This window comes from Amblyomma americanum, chromosome 2 (assembly GCF_052857255.1).
Source record: "Amblyomma americanum isolate KBUSLIRL-KWMA chromosome 2, ASM5285725v1, whole genome shotgun sequence".
NCBI classification, from domain to species: domain Eukaryota; kingdom Metazoa; phylum Arthropoda; class Arachnida; order Ixodida; family Ixodidae; genus Amblyomma; species Amblyomma americanum.
The window spans coordinates 112,159,400-112,178,516 of record NC_135498.1 but is presented as its reverse complement, the minus strand read 5'-3'; the positions used below and the strand labels follow the sequence as shown (position 1 = coordinate 112,178,516).

The following is a 19,117-nucleotide window of genomic DNA, read 5'->3' as shown; positions in this document are numbered from 1 at the left end:
CGACCTTCCGGCGATAACATTCCCAGTGCTTCGCTGGAAGCACGTGCTTCAGCTGCCTGGTACGGCTTTAGCCAAACAGCATCAACATCATTAAGGCTGGTTCACTTGCAAGCGAACGAGGGATTGGGCGGCGCGTCGCTCCAAAAAGTTCCAACTTGGAACCTCGCCGCGACGTCTCAGAAACAGGCTTTTGCGCCGCGGCAGCAAGATTCACTAGGGTTTTCGCGTGCATGTGAAACAGGCTTCAGTCGCTAAGCGGATAGAACGGTGTCAGAAAATTGAGCGAGGCAATTCGACCGCGGCGGCTGCGTTTTTATGGAGGAAAAACGCTAAGGCGCCCGTGTGCTGTGCGATGTCAGTGCACGTTAAAGATCCCCAGGTGGTCGAAATTATTCCGGAGCCCTCCACTACGGCACCTATTCTTGCTTTCTTCTTTCACTCCCTCCTTTATCCCTTCCCTTACGGCGCGTTTCAGGTGTCCAAAGATATATGAGACAGATACTGCGCCATTTGCTTTCCCCAAAAACCAATTATTAATTATTATTAATTTCATAGGCTTCCCGCTGCAGACCTGGCTCAGTGGTTAGAGCGCTCGGCTGCTGATCCGGAGTTGCCGGGTTCGAACCCGACCGCGGCGGCAAAGTTTCGATGGAGGCGAAACGCTTAGGCGCCCGTGTGCTGTGCGATGTCAGTGCACGTTAAAGATCCCTAGGTGGCCGAAATTATTACGGATCCCTCCACTACGGCACCTCTTTCTTTCGTTCCCTCCTTTATCCCTTCTTTTCAAAACCTTTTCAAATGTTGAAGCGGCAACATTTTTTTTCAAAAACATATTTCTTTTAAGAGTGCGCCTGTTAAGCACGAAATATTGGCTTTTGTGGTCTGCAATGCTTGGCCAATAGGAGAGCAAGCCATTGGTTATTTTGAGCAAACTTTGCATTTACATGCTTTTCTGCTCGTTTGTTACGATTTATAGACAGGATATTGAATGATAGGACGTTTTTGATTATCGAACAACATTTGTTGTTTGCATTATTTTTTGGCCAAAAGTTGTAGTTCTGCAGTAGCTCTCCGCCCCAAGTTGCATTGCAGAGCGCCCATGGTGGTGCAGGTGGTCTCGAGGAAGCCCCATTCAAACCCATAGGCGGGGCGCCAGCTTTCCCTCTAGTTAATAGTAAGAAACTCTATGATGTACGGGGAGAACAGTTTTTTAGCGAGTCCAACCTGGCGAGATATATAGACACCACAGGAGGACGAACTACCCCGACCATAGAAGAACCAGCGCAAAAAGAACAACGCACAAGAAACAAGGAGGCCGACACGGACAGAAGCGCTGAACTTTCAACTTTATTCAGAAAAATTGTGACAACGTATTTGTACAGTAACCTGTCAGAGGCAATGACAATTAAGCGGAGCAAAACAATCTTTTGATCGGACAATTACTCAGGATCTAAATGAAGTGGCAGTGGCAACAAGCTAGCTACCAACACAGCTCTTTGCTATAAAATATCAAGGAAATGTATAAATACAGGAATAAAAAAGAAACGATAAAAGGTACGACTTAAATGGCCAAAAAGTAACATGGCAAAAAGATTAAACCAAGCTATACATACAGATCAACTAATAGGATGTGGTCAAAGGTGATGAAAGTGCTAAAAAAAAACTGTACACATATGGTGGGAGGGTTGCACAGCTAATGCCTCGAATTTCGTGTCAAAGAAATTTCCCAATCACTGTGGTCGGCTCAGGCCTTTGCAATGTGAGGGCGTTGCTGGGGCGAGATGGCTGAAGTCGAGGCTTGAGGAGTGTAACGACAGCTTTTTTGCTGTCGACACACATAAACACTGGGTTAAAGCACGAGAGCGCTTCTCACGGAAGGTTTCACAAGTTCACGTCATGGCGGACAGGCTGACATCTGCTCCGTCGACCCACTCGCTCAAGCGGAAACCCGGGATACAGTGAACTGTACTTGGGAACCACTACGGAGACGATGCTGGAAAGGTGTCGCCAGCTGTCGTGCAGCTGGTGGAATAAAACTGGGCGCTTAGGAGGTGCTGACATCTCACAGCAAAAGCAGATACCAGCGGGTCTGACTGGGCCCATGCTGTGTGACTCATTATGCACCGCTAAATGCCTTGAAGATAATAAGAACTGTCGTCCTCTCTCATTCAAAATTTAAGGCTTCCAGGGATTATCAAGGAGCCCCACTACAGTGCTTAGCAAACCCTTTCGGCGCTTTACTTTTGACAAAGACCGTTCGTAGGAGATCATATCGATCATGTTCAATCGAGGCGTTCAAACGATCTAGTCTAGGTGTCTGTGGTCAGTTTGTGTCAGTTGGAACATGTACAAGCGGATGATATCAATGACGGCTTTTAGCAGAAACTAGCGGCCTCATCGGTAAATAAATGTCACGGAGTACCATGATGAATGATGCCCTTTTGCAGAAGAAAATCTACCAATCTGCCACATTGCTTGCGCAAGTTATGGTTAATGGACTCGTTATAGCGCACGTCGTTGTAGAATCAGTGGTAGCGACCACGCACTTGTCACCTAAGAAGGACGTCGAAATGGTGCGAGCAGGATCGAGAACAATGCGATGTAAATGTTCGGTTAAATTTCAGTAGTCTGAAGCAGTGCACTAGCAGGCGACGCAATTGGCCTTCTTATACTTTCACACTAGTCACAGGAGGCAAGCCAGGCCTTACAAAACAGCTGCACACGTGGTCGTAGGTACGCGACACGCCAAGATGGCAGAGAGGAGCCGCTGGGACACAAACTGGGACACGTCAGAGTGAATATTGCGGCGTTAGAGTGCTCTCCCACAAATGAAATACTCGTAGGAAGGAATTCTGGTTTGCTGGGTCGAATTCTGCATTTAGCAATCGTAATGAGAGATCACGGCGGTGTTCATGGTTGATGTTGAGAAATTCTCAAATGGGGAAGAGAAAGAAAAAAAAAACGTCGATCTCACATCTCACTCCAATCAGGCACCGCAGGGTGAAGAGATAAGCAGTCCGCGTCGTGGTACAAAGGCCCTAGCTTGTACGTGACGATGAAAGAGCACTCTTGCAGATGCAAAGCCCGTCGGCCAAGCAGTGGCCCGTGGCATTGTTTCTTTAGCGAAACCAGAAAAAGGTGGCTGGTGATTTAACACATTGCTAAGCATGAAATACTGTGCGAAAGCATGGTGGGCAACCTATATGTTGAAGGTGGGCCTAGCCCATTCTAGGGGTCAGCTCAATTTTTAAATTTTCGAGGGCGGTCCACCAAAATTTCGGGGGTGGGCCAATTCTATTTTGGGATTAGGTCGAGCCTGTCCTCCACCTCAGCAAACCCAGATTCACCGGCAGTCAAATTCGGTCAATGCCGTTCCAAAAGAAATTTCGGGTAACCTAGCCGTATTATGGACACGCTTCGTGTGCTATATACCATGTGTTGTTGATTTTTGCCCTCCTTCAGGGATATCCTTAAATTGAGCTTTTCTTGGTACCTCGCACACCTTTAAATTGGCCGAGGTCATTCAAAAGTCGAATTTCGGGTGGTCCTGGTATGTCTGGAACATATGCCTCATGTGCCATACCACGTGTTGCCTTCCTTATGCCTGCAGGGCCATCCCCAAAATTGAGCAATGCTTTGTCTACTGCTATGCACACCCATTCCATTTACTGAGTCTGGCTGACGCTTCATTTTCTTCGCGGTTGACATTGTCGAAATCGTTGGGGATAGGCTAGAGGTACCTTCGCGCTAAAAAGCACGGCCATAGTTCTTCTGTAGGGCCAGGAGAACACCGGCACCGGTCCATAGATGGGCTAAAATTGGTGGCAAGATCAGCAACGTGATGAGCAACGAAAGGCTCTCGCTTGGGCAGAACCCGAAGCAAAAGGAACTCAGAGGATGGGCTACATTGGCGCGAATAGCTTAACTAAACTGCGTAAATGCGAACAAAGGCTAGGAAAGCTCCGGGTATGCTTCGTTGACTTGGGAGCAGAGAGTCCTTGCAGGTGGAGATTTCACCGGGGTCCGGTTGTACATTTGAGGCATCGCCCAGGCAGACAGTAATGGTGAATGGTCTCCAGACGAATGTACACTTTGGGAAATTTAGATGACCTTGACAGGAAACGGCAAAAAAAGTTGAAAGTCCCTAGAGCTCGTGTAGAAAAGGGAGGCGAAAAGGGGCGTCGTCGTTAGAAGCAGCGCAGACAAGTCGCCCACTTGAAGCTCTGAAGCCAAGGCCCATCTTCCACTTGAAAGTTGCCAGGGCATTGCAAAGAGCCACATGCGCGACTTTAAAATGATAAGAGCATCAGGTGTAATGAAGGTGGTTTTTTTTTCAGGGCCCAATTACAGGAACGGAGATCGACAGTTGAAACCGCACATATCAATGTCAGTATATGAAACTGTTTATTCGTGCATGAATCAGCAGAAGAATCAATTAGCTGGAAAAAATACAGACTCCCATCAGCTGGTTTAAAACAATGGAGTTTCAGCTCCAAGCGCGGCGGCCCTATTAAGCTTGAACAAGGTCCCTTTGTGTGATCTGAAGCATCATTTTTTTAATGCAGCTGGTCGCGGCAGTATTTTTTCTCATGTGGCCCCCTTGCCAGACGGTATTCTCCGGTCTGGGTACTTGTCTGGATAAGCTCGGTTTCAAAACAATAAATATTGAAGAAATAGAAACCGCAAATGCTCTGCGGCATAGATTAATGCCTGGGTTGACAAGGCGGGAGTGGTCTGTGCAGAGCGAATTAATTAGCAAGAAATGCGAATATTGTATAAGCAAGTATGTGTTAGTATCCATACCAGCATCGATTTTCTCTTTACAAATCTTGCAATAGAGAGTGTCAAAATTAAGCGCGCCCTTTTTCTACATGCAACACTTTAAACATGAAAGCTCGAGTGACAGGCACAGCGTTGCAATCCTGGTCCCACCCTCCACTTCCCCGCACCTTGCAAGTGCACCCCCTCAGCGCTGCACCCGGGGCGGGCTAGTGTTCCTACTTATGCTCCTGCAGCATATACAAGAGCAATAGTGCGGGCTGCATCCTCGCACCCCCTCGTGATGCCACTGCGAGAAAACATTTGACTATGCCGAAACCTCAGCGGTCATACAGGCATTGTGGAATCAAGGTGCAGAAGAGCCTCATTTAAAAATACTGGAATATATCTACAGCGGGTGCATATGCAGCTACCATAGTCCTCCATTAAATCAGCAGCAAATTTTCAGTAAGAAAGGGTGTTTGGCAGGGAGACACAATCTCGCCAATGCTATTCACCGCCTGTTTACAGAAAGTATTCAGAGGTCTGGATTTGGAACAGCTAGGAGAATACCTTAGTATTCTGCGAATCGCTTATGCCTTAAGTCCCTCAGGAGATTAACTGCAAAACGTGACCATTGAGTTGGACAGGCAGACCAGAATGGTAGGTCTTAAAATTATTCTGCAGAAAACCAAAACAATGTTCAACAGTCTAGGAAGTGAACAGCAGTTTACAATTGGTAGCAAGATGCTGCAAGTGGTAAGGAAATACGTCTACTAGGGTAGCTATATAGTGACCGAAGAACCGGATCACGAGAGTGAAATAACTAGAAGGATAAGAATGGGGCGGAGCGCATTTGGCAGGTTCTCTAATGTCATGAATCGAAGTTCAACAATATATCTCAAGAGAAAAGTACATAACAGCTGCATCTTACCGATACGTATACGGGGAAGAAACGTGGAGTGTTCAAGGACAGAGCAGCGAGCTATGGAAAGGAAAATGTTGGGCGTAACGTTAAGAGATAGGAAGGAGGCAGAGTGGTAAGAGATTAAACATGGGTTTATGACATCCAAGTTGAAATCAAGTGAAGAAATCGGCGTCGGAAGGGCATTTAATGCGAAAGCAAAATAACCGATGGTCGTTAAGGTAACGTACTGGATTCCAAAGGAAGGGAAGAGTAGCAGGGAGAGGCCGAAAGTTAGGTGGGCGGATGAGATTAACAAGTTTGCGGGGATAGGATAGCCGCAGCTGGCAGTTGGAGTGATATGGGAGAGGCCTTTGTCCTGCAGTGGGCGTAATCAGGCTGATGATGAAATAAGAAGCTTGTCACGAGACGAAATTATAAGCTCAAGAACTATGATGCCTCTGGCTTGTTTTATGCAGTCACATCAAAAAGCCGACTTTATTCACTTTTGTTACTAACCAGCGGAGTGATACAGGACACCGCGGATCATGGCCCACTGTTACCATCTAGAGGCGAGGGTGATTATCGGATGCAGAATTGACATCTGAGCTAGTTGGTTTTTCATTTTCAAAAATTATATAAAGCGCACTTAGGACAACAGACAAGGGAGACCAAACAACACAAGCGCTTACTCGCAACTGCGTGTTTATTCGAGAAACGCGCAAAAGGAAGAACAATCACAAACAAAACAAAAGCCATTGCGCAGGCGTGACAGGAAAAGTGCTCATACAGGTGCGTCAAGATAACAAAACTCTCTTTCATGCAAAACCGCCACAGGGTCGGCAACACACGTGTGCTGATTCTTACGGATGTGATAGGCCTCTGAAATCTCTCTGGTTAGCTGATTAGGGTGTCGGAACAAGATTTTAGTTTGGTCAAGCAAAGGCTTGCAGCCGCTGCATTTCGAACAGTGCTTAGCGAGATTAGATGAAGGCGACTTATTCAATGACAAAAAATGCTCTTGCAAGCGCACATTAAGGCAGCGGCCCGTTTGACCGATATAGGTCCGGCCACAAGAAAAGGGAATGTGATACACCGCTCCTTTTGAACATCTGACATAGCGGTTCTTGTGATTCACAGTGCAGCACCGCTTTCGTTTATCACATACACCGCTGCTAGAGCGCGCAGCAACCTTCGCACAAACACTACTAACTTTCTGAGGGGCAGAGAAGAGAACATTAACACCATATCTGTTACCCACGTTTTTTAGTTGATGAGAAAACCGATGAACATAAGGTATGACTGCAATATTTTTCTTTTTCTCCTCAGAACCCTTCAAATGCGACCTATTGAACACTTTTACTTTTTTGAGCACCTTGCTAGAAGCTAGAAACAGCACGTCCTCTGGAAATCCAGCCAATCTTAGTCTGTTCACTTGCTCGCAGAAACTTTCCTTCATTTTGTGAAGGCACGACTTGAGCAAAGACGATTCTAGGCAGGAGACAGCAATGCCGCACTTCACAATTTTTGAGTGATTTGATTGCTAATTTTAGAGTGGTTTATCAGACCTCGGAGAATACCTCCAGCACACATGATCCTGCACGAAATGAAGTTTTGTGTCAAGGAACTGCAGGCAATCGTTTGTAGGAGTTTCAAAGGTGAACTGTAATCCGCGCCCATATTCTTTAAAAATCTTAATAATGTCCACCACCCTCCTTGTAAATTCATATCGGTCAACAAACACCAGATAATAATCGACATACCTGAAAATCTTTTTTGCAAGGCCATTCTGATTTTTTTCAATATAAGAGTCAACTCGAGACAGGAAGATATCACTGAGGACGGGCGCTACTTTGGATCCGATACAAACACCTGTCTTTTGAATAAACAAATGCCCATTCCAGTCAACAAAAGTAGAAGCCAGATAAAACGACAGCACTTCTAAAAACGAAGGAACGGAAATACCACAGGCATTGACAAAGCATTGTTCATCATTATCCGCGGTAATGCAATCACTAACAAATTTCATCAGTGTGTCATGTGGCAGCGAGTAGAAGAGGTCCTTAACATCAATACTAAATGCAGACGCTCCTTTAGGATTATGATTCTTAAGGTAGTCGACAACAGCCAAAGAATTTGGCGTCTGATATGGGTCCGCTAAGGTAAGACCTTTTAGGTGCTTTTGCAGGAAGCATGAAACGACATGTTGCCATGTCGACCGCTCAGTGACAATAGCACGGAAGGGTATGTCGTCCTTATGCGTTTTGGCTGAAAAGAAGACTTCGAGCCTTAGGCCTTCAGCCTTTTTAACGCTAGAGCGCAAATTCTCTAGGTTTAAACGCGACAAGAGTTTCAGAGCATTTTCCTTGACCTTTGTAGCTTTGACATTAACACGTCTAAAATATGCTTCCATTGCCGAATAAGCCTTTTTCTTAAACAAGTGTTCGGGTAACACAACGAAGTACCCCTCTTTGTCGGACACAACTACCCGCTGCTCAATGGATGTCAAAAAATCTACCATAGGCTTCAGGCAACGGTTGCTCTTTTTCTCACCCCCACATCTTTTCATCGCATCTACACATTCCACTATGCACCTGGAACGGTCCTCCTCAGGAACTTGCCTCGAAATGCCTCTTGCAGTTGAAATCTTTTCCACCTTATGAAGGTTTGGATGTAGGCAAAACTTCGGTCCGAGCTCCAGCACCTTGTGATGAACATCAGGAAGATGGCCTCCTCCTAAGACCAGCACTTTCCCTCCAAGGGGAGTTTTCTTTTTGTCATGCACCCAAGGGCGAGCAGCGTTCCATAGGAAGTCGATATTCTTGTCCGCCAGGTCGCACCACACACGATAATGTCTGCGATGGCTCGGAAGATCCCCGCAGGCCACACGCAAGCAATCCTTGTAAAAGCGGGAATGACGCCACCATTCTGAAGAAAGGATGCGGCATATCCTGCGGCTATAGCTCTTGGACAGCGGCAGCCCACCACACAAAAGTTGCAGTTCCAAAGGACAAATTCCACGCTTGGCATTCCAGGAGGCCAAGCGCGCCTTGTGCGCACAAACAGCTATTAAAGCTGCCAGGATGGCAGCTCGCTAAGCTAAGCACTGTTCGAAATGCTCGCTAAGCTAAGCACTGTTCGAATCTCGCTAAGCAATGTTCGAAATGCAGCGGCTGCAAGCCTTTGCTTTACCAAACTAAAATCTTGTTCCGACACCCTAATCAGCTAACCAGAGAGATTTCAGAGGCCTATCACATCCGTAAGAATCAGCACACGTGTGTTGCCGACCCTATGGTGGTTTTGCATGAAAGAGAGTTTTGTTATCTTGACGCACCTGTATGAGCACTTTTCCTGTCACGCCTGCGCAATGGCTTTTTGTTTTGTTTGTGATTGCTCTTCCTTTTGTGTGTTTCTCGAATAAACACGCAGTTGCGAGTAAGTGCTTGTGTTGTTTGGTCTCCCTTGTCTGTTGTCCTAAGTGCGCTTTATATAATTTTTGAAAATGATTATCGGATTTTCTAGAATAGTTACTGATCACCGTTCCCCGTACTGGTTGGTCTCGCTCAAAGATCCCCGGGATGCCCGTTACAGCCATTACCGTGCCCAGCTCGACCTTTTGATGGTGTGGGCATATTGACCTGCATGGGTCGCTTCCATCCGTGACCGCCGGATGTCGCTGGAATATTGTCGCCGTTAGTGTTGCGCGACTGTTTTCCCCGCGCCGCTCGTAACACTATTCGCTGAGCGGCGATCACGTGATCACGATGATGTATTTTGTTCCAAACCGTGTCTGCTCATGCCTAACACATGAGCAGGAGGGGGACGTCCGCTCCCATCTTGAGCACAGTCTCCTTTGTTATCCGACTGAGGGGGTATTGTTATGCCCCCACTGGGATGAGGAGGGGTGCTTCTAAACGGCCTTCTCGTGAGGCTACTGCCACACGAGAAGCAGCTTTCCCGCAGAGCTTGGAACAAAATGGCGGACCTTCGCGCAACTCCGCTCCCTGCGGGAGCATATACAGGAACACTAGTCGCCGTGGCCTGCCTCATTCGGTATGCTGAGATTGCTGCCCGCCCTGCGGCTGCTGCTAGCGACGACGCATTCTTCATTCTTTATCACTTCGTCCAGCATCACTAAGCGCCTCGGGAGTTTCTCAGTGACAGAGGAGATGCTTTCTTATCTGGATTTGTTCACGAGCTTCTGGGTGCGTGCCACACAGTTCATCGTACGACAACTTCTCACCACCCTCAAGCCAACTGCCTCACCGAACGATTCAACCGGACTCTTGGGGCATGTCTGTCCGCTTTGACAGCTCAAATCGGGGACGGATCCTTTTGTTGGTTGCTTAAGCATAGAATACTGCATCTCAAGCAACGACCGGTTTTTCCCCTTTCTTTTATACGGCCGCTAGCTTTCCTGTCATATGGACACCGTCCTTCCCTCGCCCCGACGCCTCGGAATACACCTTCCTTTTGGGAGGTTACCGTCAGTGCTGCCAGTTGGCTCGTTCCTTCATATCAGAACATCAAGGCCTCTGAAAACATGAGTCTGAACAAGCCAAGCACGCTGTTCACTTCTCCGCTGACTCATTGGTCCGGCTTTTTTTCCCGGCTGCTTCCACATTTTTGGCCAAGCATCTCGGCCCTTACTTTATCTCGAAGCGTTTGTCACCTTTCAACTACCTCATCAAACCGGTGACGCCTTCTTCGAACCTTCACCGTCATGGCCACTGCGTCGTTCACTTCAGCCGCCTGGAACCCAATTACAACCCCCTCGTCTCCTCGCCTAGAGTTGCCAAGATGGCTCCTTCTTTCCGTCGGGGCAGCTGGAGTGAAAATCGCGGCTTATCGCGACACGCAGCGCGCATGAAGGGGTTCCCAGGACGATCATCATCATCATAATCATCATCATCATCACAGTGGTGCTCTGCGTGTAATCAAAATATAATTCGAAACGCTTTCACGTGTCAGTATCTATAATTTGGGCCGCTACATGCATCAGTACGACGGTTACCGTTCTGCAGCGGTGGTCGGTAGAGGTTTGTACTTTCGCCTCGCAGGGTTCAATCTCCAGCGCCGCCGGGTACTCACCGGTTATTCTGGGTACAAGCTTCCCTCGACCTGGTGCTCGGCACATCCAGGCTTAAATGCTTGGAAATGGGTATTTGGCTCCACCTTTAATAGAGCGAAACACACTTTGCCATGGCGCTGCGTAGCCTAAGGTGACCTTGCGCTATAAAAATCTATCATCATCATCTTCACAACGATTACCACGGTACTCTTCCATTGTTGCTGTTATTTTCTAGGCGACTAGTGTCCCCTGCAGACCCGGTGGGACTGGCCCTGAATTGGAATGTGTGGAAAGGCTAATAGCAGTAAAATATCTTGTGAAGAGAACGTAAAAACTAATAAATAGGACTAAAACTTGCATTACTTGGGCACGAAAATATTTTTATTTTCCTTTGCTCGCGCAGTAGTTCTACCGATGGTGTCCCCGGAATTCGCTTCGCAGTTTTCGCACTTAGTTTGCTCGCCTACTGCCAAATGCACAGCGGACGCTCATATTTAAGTGCTGGTTAAGTTTTGCGAAAGTGCTGCGCTAACACTTGGCACGCGCCGTTTTCATTTGACCCGGTAAGTGAAGAAGAGGCACAACAGCCGCACGCGCTGCGCTTTGCTTTGCAGGATAGGCATCAACGAGGCCCACTGAGACGACCCCGATGAGGAACGGTCCGCCGCGAGCCGCCATGCAAGCGGGACCTGAGCTCTCAGAGTGCTTCCGGTGGCGAAGCCTTTCCCTGCCCCTCGCAGTCGCCGGGGCCGTCGTGCTGCTGGTCGTGCTCATCCTGAAGTCTGGCGGAGCCATGCTGTACTCCAGCATCGCCCAGAACGCCAGTGCCGCGAAAGGCGGAGACGTGAGTGGCGCCGCTGTCTGTCCTTTCTTGCAGCGAAATGCCGGCCGTAGTGGCTTAGCGGTTACGTCGTTCGGCTGCTGAATACGAGATTTATGGATGAAAGGCCGCGAGTGGCGTCCACGGGTCGATGAGGGCTAAGTGCAAAAGTTCCCATGCGCTTCTCGATTTCAGTGTGGAATCGCAGAGAGTCGAAATGAATTCCGGCCGGTCCACTGCTACATCTCCTTGATTTGATAAATCTCCTTGATTTAACCCCTGCTTTCTCCGATCCCTATTGGCATGGTTAAAGTGCTGAAAGTGAACTTGCTCCATGGCTAACGTGTGCAGTGCGAAGGAGAGAATTACTGCAGCTTTTCCTTGCTTATAGCTAATATTATTAACGTGACAGCGTTAAGGAGCTAGTGTCGCAAAAAGGCGGACGTCTTCGTTGGTGTCGTTGACCGTAAGCGAAAAATCCACGCAAAATCCCCAGAAAATCAACCTAGGGGGCAGATGGACCACCTAGTTACGTGACCGTGTAACGTACGATCACAACCTGCCCTCCGGATTGTGGGCACACTGCCGACCGTGGCAGGTAGAAGTTAAATCAATGATTGGTCACGACAGGTTGCTCGGAAAGAGCAACCCGCGCCGCGCAGGCCCCACCGGTGGCAGCACCTGCCATCGCAGAGCAGTGGCGCATCGCTTCAATGCTGCCGAACTGCGCCAAGAGTGGTATGAGGACTCGACGCGATCTATGAATGTAAAGTAGATAATGAACAATTCCGAATGTATGGCCATTAATTCATTAACGCTGTCGAAGAAGTAAAAAACAGCGCAGCGACGACGGACAAGAACGAAGAAAGAAGCATGAGCGCTGACTAATAACTGGGGTTGATTGGAAAAAACACAGGTATTAATACTCTCCAAAAAAACAACCAGGATGCATGCTTCTCCGCAAACACTTCTAATCATGGGAATCGAGATACTACTTGTCCTTTGTCGCTGCGCTGTCTTTTACTTCTTCAAAATGCACAATCTCGCCCAGTTTTCGGTTCTTCAGCAGTTAACGCTGTCATGTCAAAAGTTTAACTGTCCCCTCCAACTTTTGTAGCGATAGCTACATCACAGTTGCATTTCGAGCTTTCAGCGTGGCGGCGCAGCCACAGGGTGGCGGCGCCGCCACGCTTTCACGTGGTTGGTCACGGGGTTTGGATTCATCCCACCTCTCGGAGCAGCTGCCGGCGGCGCGGCGCTGTGGCTGATCACGTGGTTCGTCACGTGGTTGGTCACGTTACCAAGTTCCACTCGGCCAGCTGTAGCTATCGCGTCACTCCAGGTTTAACCAGAGGTAAACCACCGCCATTTTTTTTTATTGATACTGTTCAGTCCGTCGCTATGGCTGACTGACTAAGGAATAAGGCTGCTGGGCCCGAGGACGTACACCGGGCGCATTTCGATACAGGTGAAACCCTAAAGATGCTCGTGAGCAGTGCTATGCCAGCGCACTTACAGAACCTTTGTTGGTCGATATTATTAACGGAACCATCTACTGTGGCGTCAGCCATCACATATGCAGCTGAACCTCACATAACACACAACTGGAACATATGAGACTCAGTTTTTTCTCTTCAAAATACACCTATCTGCGATATGTTTGTTTTCGCATATTTTGGGATGACTGTGGAAAACATCGCAACTAATATATTGCCGCGAAGGCTTGTAGTTCATTTCTTCCTTCTTCAAAGCTGCCGGCACGCTGCTTTTCGCTTTATTTGCGAAGCAAGACGCCACCAGATTTATCTCGGTTGATCGCAGCAAGGCGCAGCCTATTCTACGTTGTTCCAGAACGTTGTGGTAATTTTGAACGCATATCTCGAAAGTTCGCTATCAGCTTTAAATTAAGCACGGCAGAGAGCGGCAGGCATTCTGTTCGACGACCGCCGGGCACGCTTGGTGCTATATACGCCGCCGCCGAGTGATTCAGTTCATTGTGGCCGCAAATCAGCCTAATAAAGAGTTTGTTTGGAAACCCCCTTTCGCTCTTTTCCTGCATACCGGACTGCCGTCACTACCACATGACAGTCTTTATTATCGACTTCGAAGACTACGGTTACCGGTAAACGGAAGTAATAATTTGTGCCTTGTCACAGCCGAGAGTTTGTGGAGCCCTTTCAGTTGCAGCAAGAAATTGTTGAAATGACCAAAGCAGTAGCAATGTAATGACAAAACTGCTGGTGGTTTCGTGAAAGAAAAATAGAGGACTAAACCCTGCAGATCTTTCAATGGCAGTGAGTTTTATGAAAATGTTCCTTTTTTGAAACACTGGCGTTCGTCAGTAGCAATATTCAAAGAGAGGTAATAGTGCTGTCTTCCACGTTGCGCCGGATGGCGTTAACGCTGTCCTATCTGTGTATCAAGTATATGGGCACAGATTTGCGGATTTTATCGGGCAGCGCGGTCGTGGGCATCGTCTTAAGCGCATGCTAGATATGTTATGACCGCCGCATGTCTTCGAGCTCTCACCTCTCGGTAACGCGTGGCATATGAGAGTAGTTTCGAAGCGTTTAGTAGTCTCACGAGCACGCGTCCAACCTGATGACGCAAAGATTGCACGAGTTGAAAGGTTGGTTTAGTAGAAAGATGGCTGACGCCAACCAGGTTAATTTTAGAAAAACACGACGTTTCGCGACCGGCTCGGTCCCTTCTTTCTGACCCGGAAGACCTCAACACGAGGGATTAAAAAGCCAAGCTGCGCCTGGCCCGTAGTCACACCATGAAGAAGGGACCAAGCCGGTCCCGAAGCGTCCTGTTTTTTTCTAAAATTAGCTTGATTGGCGTCAGTCATCTTTCTACTAAATTGGTTTGGTTTGGTTTTGGTTTATGGCGGTTTAACGTCTCAAAGCGACTCAGGCTATGAGAGACGCCGTAGTGAAGGGCTCCGGAAATTTCGACCACCTGGGGTTCTCTAACGTGCACTGACATCGCACAGTACACGGGCCTCTAGAATTTCGCCTCCAACGAAATTCGACTGCCGCGGCCGGGATCGAACCCGCGTCTTTCGGGCCAGCAGCCGAGCGCCGCAACCACTCAGCCACCGCGGCGGCTTTTATACTAAATTAAATTTCCTAACCAGAGAGACTTTGTCAAATGTTTTCTTTTGAGTTTTTCGAAAGGTGAGTTGCATCCAGAGTATAGTCACGTACCCTTCCCCCCCCCCCCCCCCCCTTTCTCTTTAGAGTCCACCCCACCTTAAGCGAATACAGCGCAAAGCACGCTTATTCATTTTTTTCTAATCAGCGATCCTGAGCGACAACCGCGAGCGCGACCGCAAGTGCGTGCTGCGAACTAGCGTCTACTCTGGATTAATCTACTTCCATGTTATAAAGAAGTAACGTGATCTGTGCGCTAGGACATAAAGCTGCAGACCGGAACTACCTGTACTAATTTCAACCACTCGGAGTTTTTAAGCGAAAATATCTCAGACAGCCTGCCAGCATTCTTCGATGTTACAGGCCTAGTTTTTTGTGCCGTTGCGGAGGTGTCATAGTACCTATAGGACATTGGGCTATTAACTGATCAGCATCTGCTCAGTAATGGCATGCACTGAAAGGGTGTTTAATCGGATGAAGGCGGTCAAGCAGTGGTGGCGTTAGTAAGGGTGCATCCAGAATAACCACCGCCCCCCGCCCCTCCATTTCCGTCTTAATGCAGGGCCACCATTGGCAGCAGGACCACGCGGCAGTGAGGTACATGGCGCCCAACAACTCGAACGAATGCGAAACTCAGGTGTGCCTCTGGAACCGCGACTACCTGTTCCGCGTCAGCTACGGCTCCAGGCACCCATGCGATGACTTCTACGAGCATGTCTGCGAGGGATTCCGGTGAGCCTGAGCTGGTGCCTTTTTTTCGATTCGGAACTTCAGTTCTCTGCTTACAGAGCCAATCACGGGTTATACATACGCGACCTGAGCGTTGTGTAAAAAGCGCCAGTTTATTTGCTTGAATCTTGCTCATGGCTCCACCTATAGGGTTAAGCGTGTCCATTCATGTATGAGCACCGAAAAATGTTTTAGAAGAAAAAAATTTAATTTTATGGCATCAGAGCATGGTGCCGCAAACTCAAATGTTGTGCTGTGCAGTTCCCTGCGTGGATGGCACAGCGCACGCCTTCATGTTAGGCTCGACGTGTAGGCAGCTATAGTCGGATACAACTCAAGAACGCAGAGGCAAATGACCCTCAAAGAAGGACATCCAGCAAATGGCATCGACTGATTGTGATGGCGCCGACATTAATCCTGTTCAATAGATTTGAATCCTTCTGCAACGTCATGTCAGTCGGTGGACGCTAATGTCTAGCGGGCCTCTTAGAGGGACATTTGCCGCTGTATTCTTGAGTTGAATCCGACTATAGGATATTGAAGATGGGGCACTTTGTAGCTTCCTCTCTATTGCCACAAAAAGTTGTAGCGGAAGAGTATAATAGTGATATCTGGAAAAGTGAGCTTAAGTACTCAGCGGCTGATTCTAGTAAGAAGTTCAGCACTAATTTTGGTCTTTCGTTTGCCGCGATGTGATTTGTTTATTTAATCACTTAGTAAGAGCAATGCTATAAACGTCCTCCTCCTTTGTATCGCGTATGTGGTACATCCTCTGCCCTCCGCACACGCCATATTAATCCTAAGTGCAGAAGGGCAACTTTCGTACCATTCGTTTGAAGTGTATTTACGAAAGCGCGTGCAACTCTTGTTGTGTGCCACCCATTTTTTTGTTGTGTGCCACCCATTTTCAGGTTCAACTTGGGAAGCCTAAAGCAGCTCCCGTACTCTCAGCTAAGCCCCGGACAACTAGTCTTGGACTTAGACATGTTCTTCAAGAGATTTCTCGCCATCAAGGGAAGGTACCCCAGGCCAATCGAGAGTAACTTTCTCGTTCAAGCTATGTGGGTCCACGAGAAATGCAAGACGGCCCACGCTACGGGTGACGCACTGTCGGCGTGGATGAAGATCCTTGACGCCCTGCAGTTAAGCGACTGGCCATACGTCAGATTCACGGGCGACGTGGTGAAGCTTGTGTCCACTGGAGATAGGTACTTGATGCTCCAGACTTTATTTCGAGTCAACGTCCTACGAAATACGGGCACGGATGGCAAATCCCAGATCCTGCTCAAAGCACCAGTGACGTTTCTGAAACGGTACATTGCCCTCACAAGATCAAACGCAACAAAACACTACCAGGAAATGATCGTCCGCGCGCTGACTATGTACCGCAATAGCACGATAGGGGCTATAGCAGGCAGTCATATATCCAGGCTCGAAGTTGCTCTGGAAAACCTGACGTACCTAGAAAACGTGGGCACCGACTACGCGATCAAGGATCTGTGGTCCATCGACATGCTGTCCAAGAGCGACCATTGGGACTGGCTGAGATACATGCAACTTCTCTTCAATACCGAGAGGGCGATCACGGGGTCCACATTCATGTTCGTTGAAGATCCCCCCTTTTTCGCACGGCTGAGCACAGTTTTCGACGCGGAAGATTACGCGACCGCAGTCGCTAATTACGTCGGCTTCAAGGCCATGGTAACGTTCTCACCGTTCCTGCCATCGGACTACAGATTTCTGTACGAATTCGCCCACGGCCACGAGATCAGCCACGTGGACCCGCAGCTCGTAGCGTGCAGCCTGCTGCTTGAAAAGATGTACCGCTATGGTGTAGGCATAGCGGCCAAGCTGACGCTGGGCAAGGAGTTCGCCAACGTGTACCGCACGCACCACGACGAGCAGTTCACCGCGCTCTTCAATGAGACGCGGACGGTTATCCGGGACCTGCTGCAGTCTGGGCGCTCTTGGTTCTCGAACGAGGACGTCAAGCCGGCGCAGCGGAAACTGGACGGCATGAAGATCGTCTTCGGGACTCAGCACAACTTCATCCAGTACGAGGGCTACCGGCAGACGCCCGCGCTGGCCCTCGATTCCAAAAACAGCGTACTGGGCACAGTATTCGCCATCTTTTCTTACGCGTCGTCCATCTACTGGGACGCTCTAAGCAGCACCGCAAAGCAGACAGCAGCTTACGACAACGCCTACGCCTCGTCCGCCTTTGACTGGAGCAGCGAATATCAGCCCACCAACAACCTCGTGTTCGTTCCAAACGGGGTCGTGGGCTTTCTTAGCCTTGTCTCGAACAAGATTCCTTTCCAGCTGTATCCCGTCGTCCTCGCCCATGTCACCAGGGCCGCTCTGCAAGCACTTCTTCGCAGCAACTCTCTTTTTGACGACCGCATGGAGCCCCGAAAGTGGTGGAGTGCCGAGTCTACAGGGGCGCACGAGAACATCACGGAGTGTCTGCAGCGCCTGTATGAGGCTGCAGTGGCCAATGAAGAAGTGGCGGAGGCGTGGGCACCCAGCAGGTTCAGCATGGCTCGTCGCGATGCCGACTTCTTGGATCATGCCGTGCTTCGCCCTCTTTACGGCATCTACGAGCAGGCCCTCAGCAAGTTCAACGCGACGCGGCTCTTCTACCAGCTTCCCGAGTCGCGGGTGACGTCTCGGGAGCTTTTCTTCTACAATTACGCGTCGGCCTTCTGCGACGGAGGCAACAAAGCATCCTGGAGGCTCCAGCGAAGTCTGGGGATCACACCCAGCAAGCTGCGCGTCAACGTACCCCTGATGAACTTTCCGCCGTTCGTGAGGACGTTCTCTTGCAGCGACAGGATGCCAGAGAAGCCTCGTTGCGAAGTGTGGAAGGGCTTCGACTGACCCAGAGGCACAAGCGGATGTTTTACGAGAAACAGTAGTGGATTCATGTTTATTCTCAAGTAACTCTCTTGCTTTTTTTCTCGCTGCGCTGAAATTTGTAGTAATCGATTTTAGTGTGATTTTTTATTGTTTAATTTTGTGTCTATTATGTATTCTAGCATGTTTATTTCTAGCGCTTTCTTGCTTCATTATGCAAATAAAGTTGGAAGATCAAGGATCACATCCACTGCAGCCTGGTCGTGCTGCTTATATCGCCTACGCTCATTTTGTCTCTTTGCCATTGCGTTAACGACATGTCGATGTCGATCTTGATGCGCAGTTTATTGCCCATGTTTTGATCACCAAGGGAAGAGAACTTATAAACGCATTCAGCAGCCACTTTAATGTTGTCCTGTACTTATACCCGCCCCCGTTGCAATCGGGCTACGGCTTGACGTCATTCCTCTTCCACAAAGAGGCCTTACACCCACAGACAGCAGGGACATGACAAAGTGCGTGAATCTAATTACAAGTTTATCAGGCGGTGCCATGGCGGCAGCCTCATTTGGTTGTTTGTGACCATGGATGTCGCAATGCTCCGGAAAATCTTGTACAGTTAGGCGCACCTCCCTGGCTTTCGTATCGTATTTGTCCGGCGTCGGCGTGACCGGTCGGTGCGTTATGACATCCACTGGTGGGTGGGTATCATTAACGGACCCACTGGTCATTAACGCACTCGCATTATATCACGGTCAACCTGGGTCGCATGAGGCTACGGGTGGCTCTGTTTGGAACAGCCGCCTGCCAGTGCAGGAATGCAT

The 19,117-nt window shown here is 48.8% G+C and overlaps 1 protein-coding gene across 1 annotated transcript; it reads left to right on the top strand.

The window, feature by feature from the left end:
• The first annotated feature begins 11,239 nt into the window (after nucleotides 1-11,239).
• Nucleotides 11,240-18,685, top strand: LOC144118976 (neprilysin-2-like). The gene is made up of 3 exons (XM_077651734.1): nucleotides 11,240-11,577; nucleotides 15,271-15,440; nucleotides 16,349-18,685. Exons 1-3 carry the CDS (start codon nucleotides 11,383-11,385, stop codon nucleotides 18,315-18,317), a joined length of 2,334 nt encoding a protein of 777 aa, XP_077507860.1. The 5' UTR covers nucleotides 11,240-11,382; the 3' UTR covers nucleotides 18,318-18,685.
• The last annotated feature ends 432 nt before the right edge of the window (nucleotides 18,686-19,117 follow it).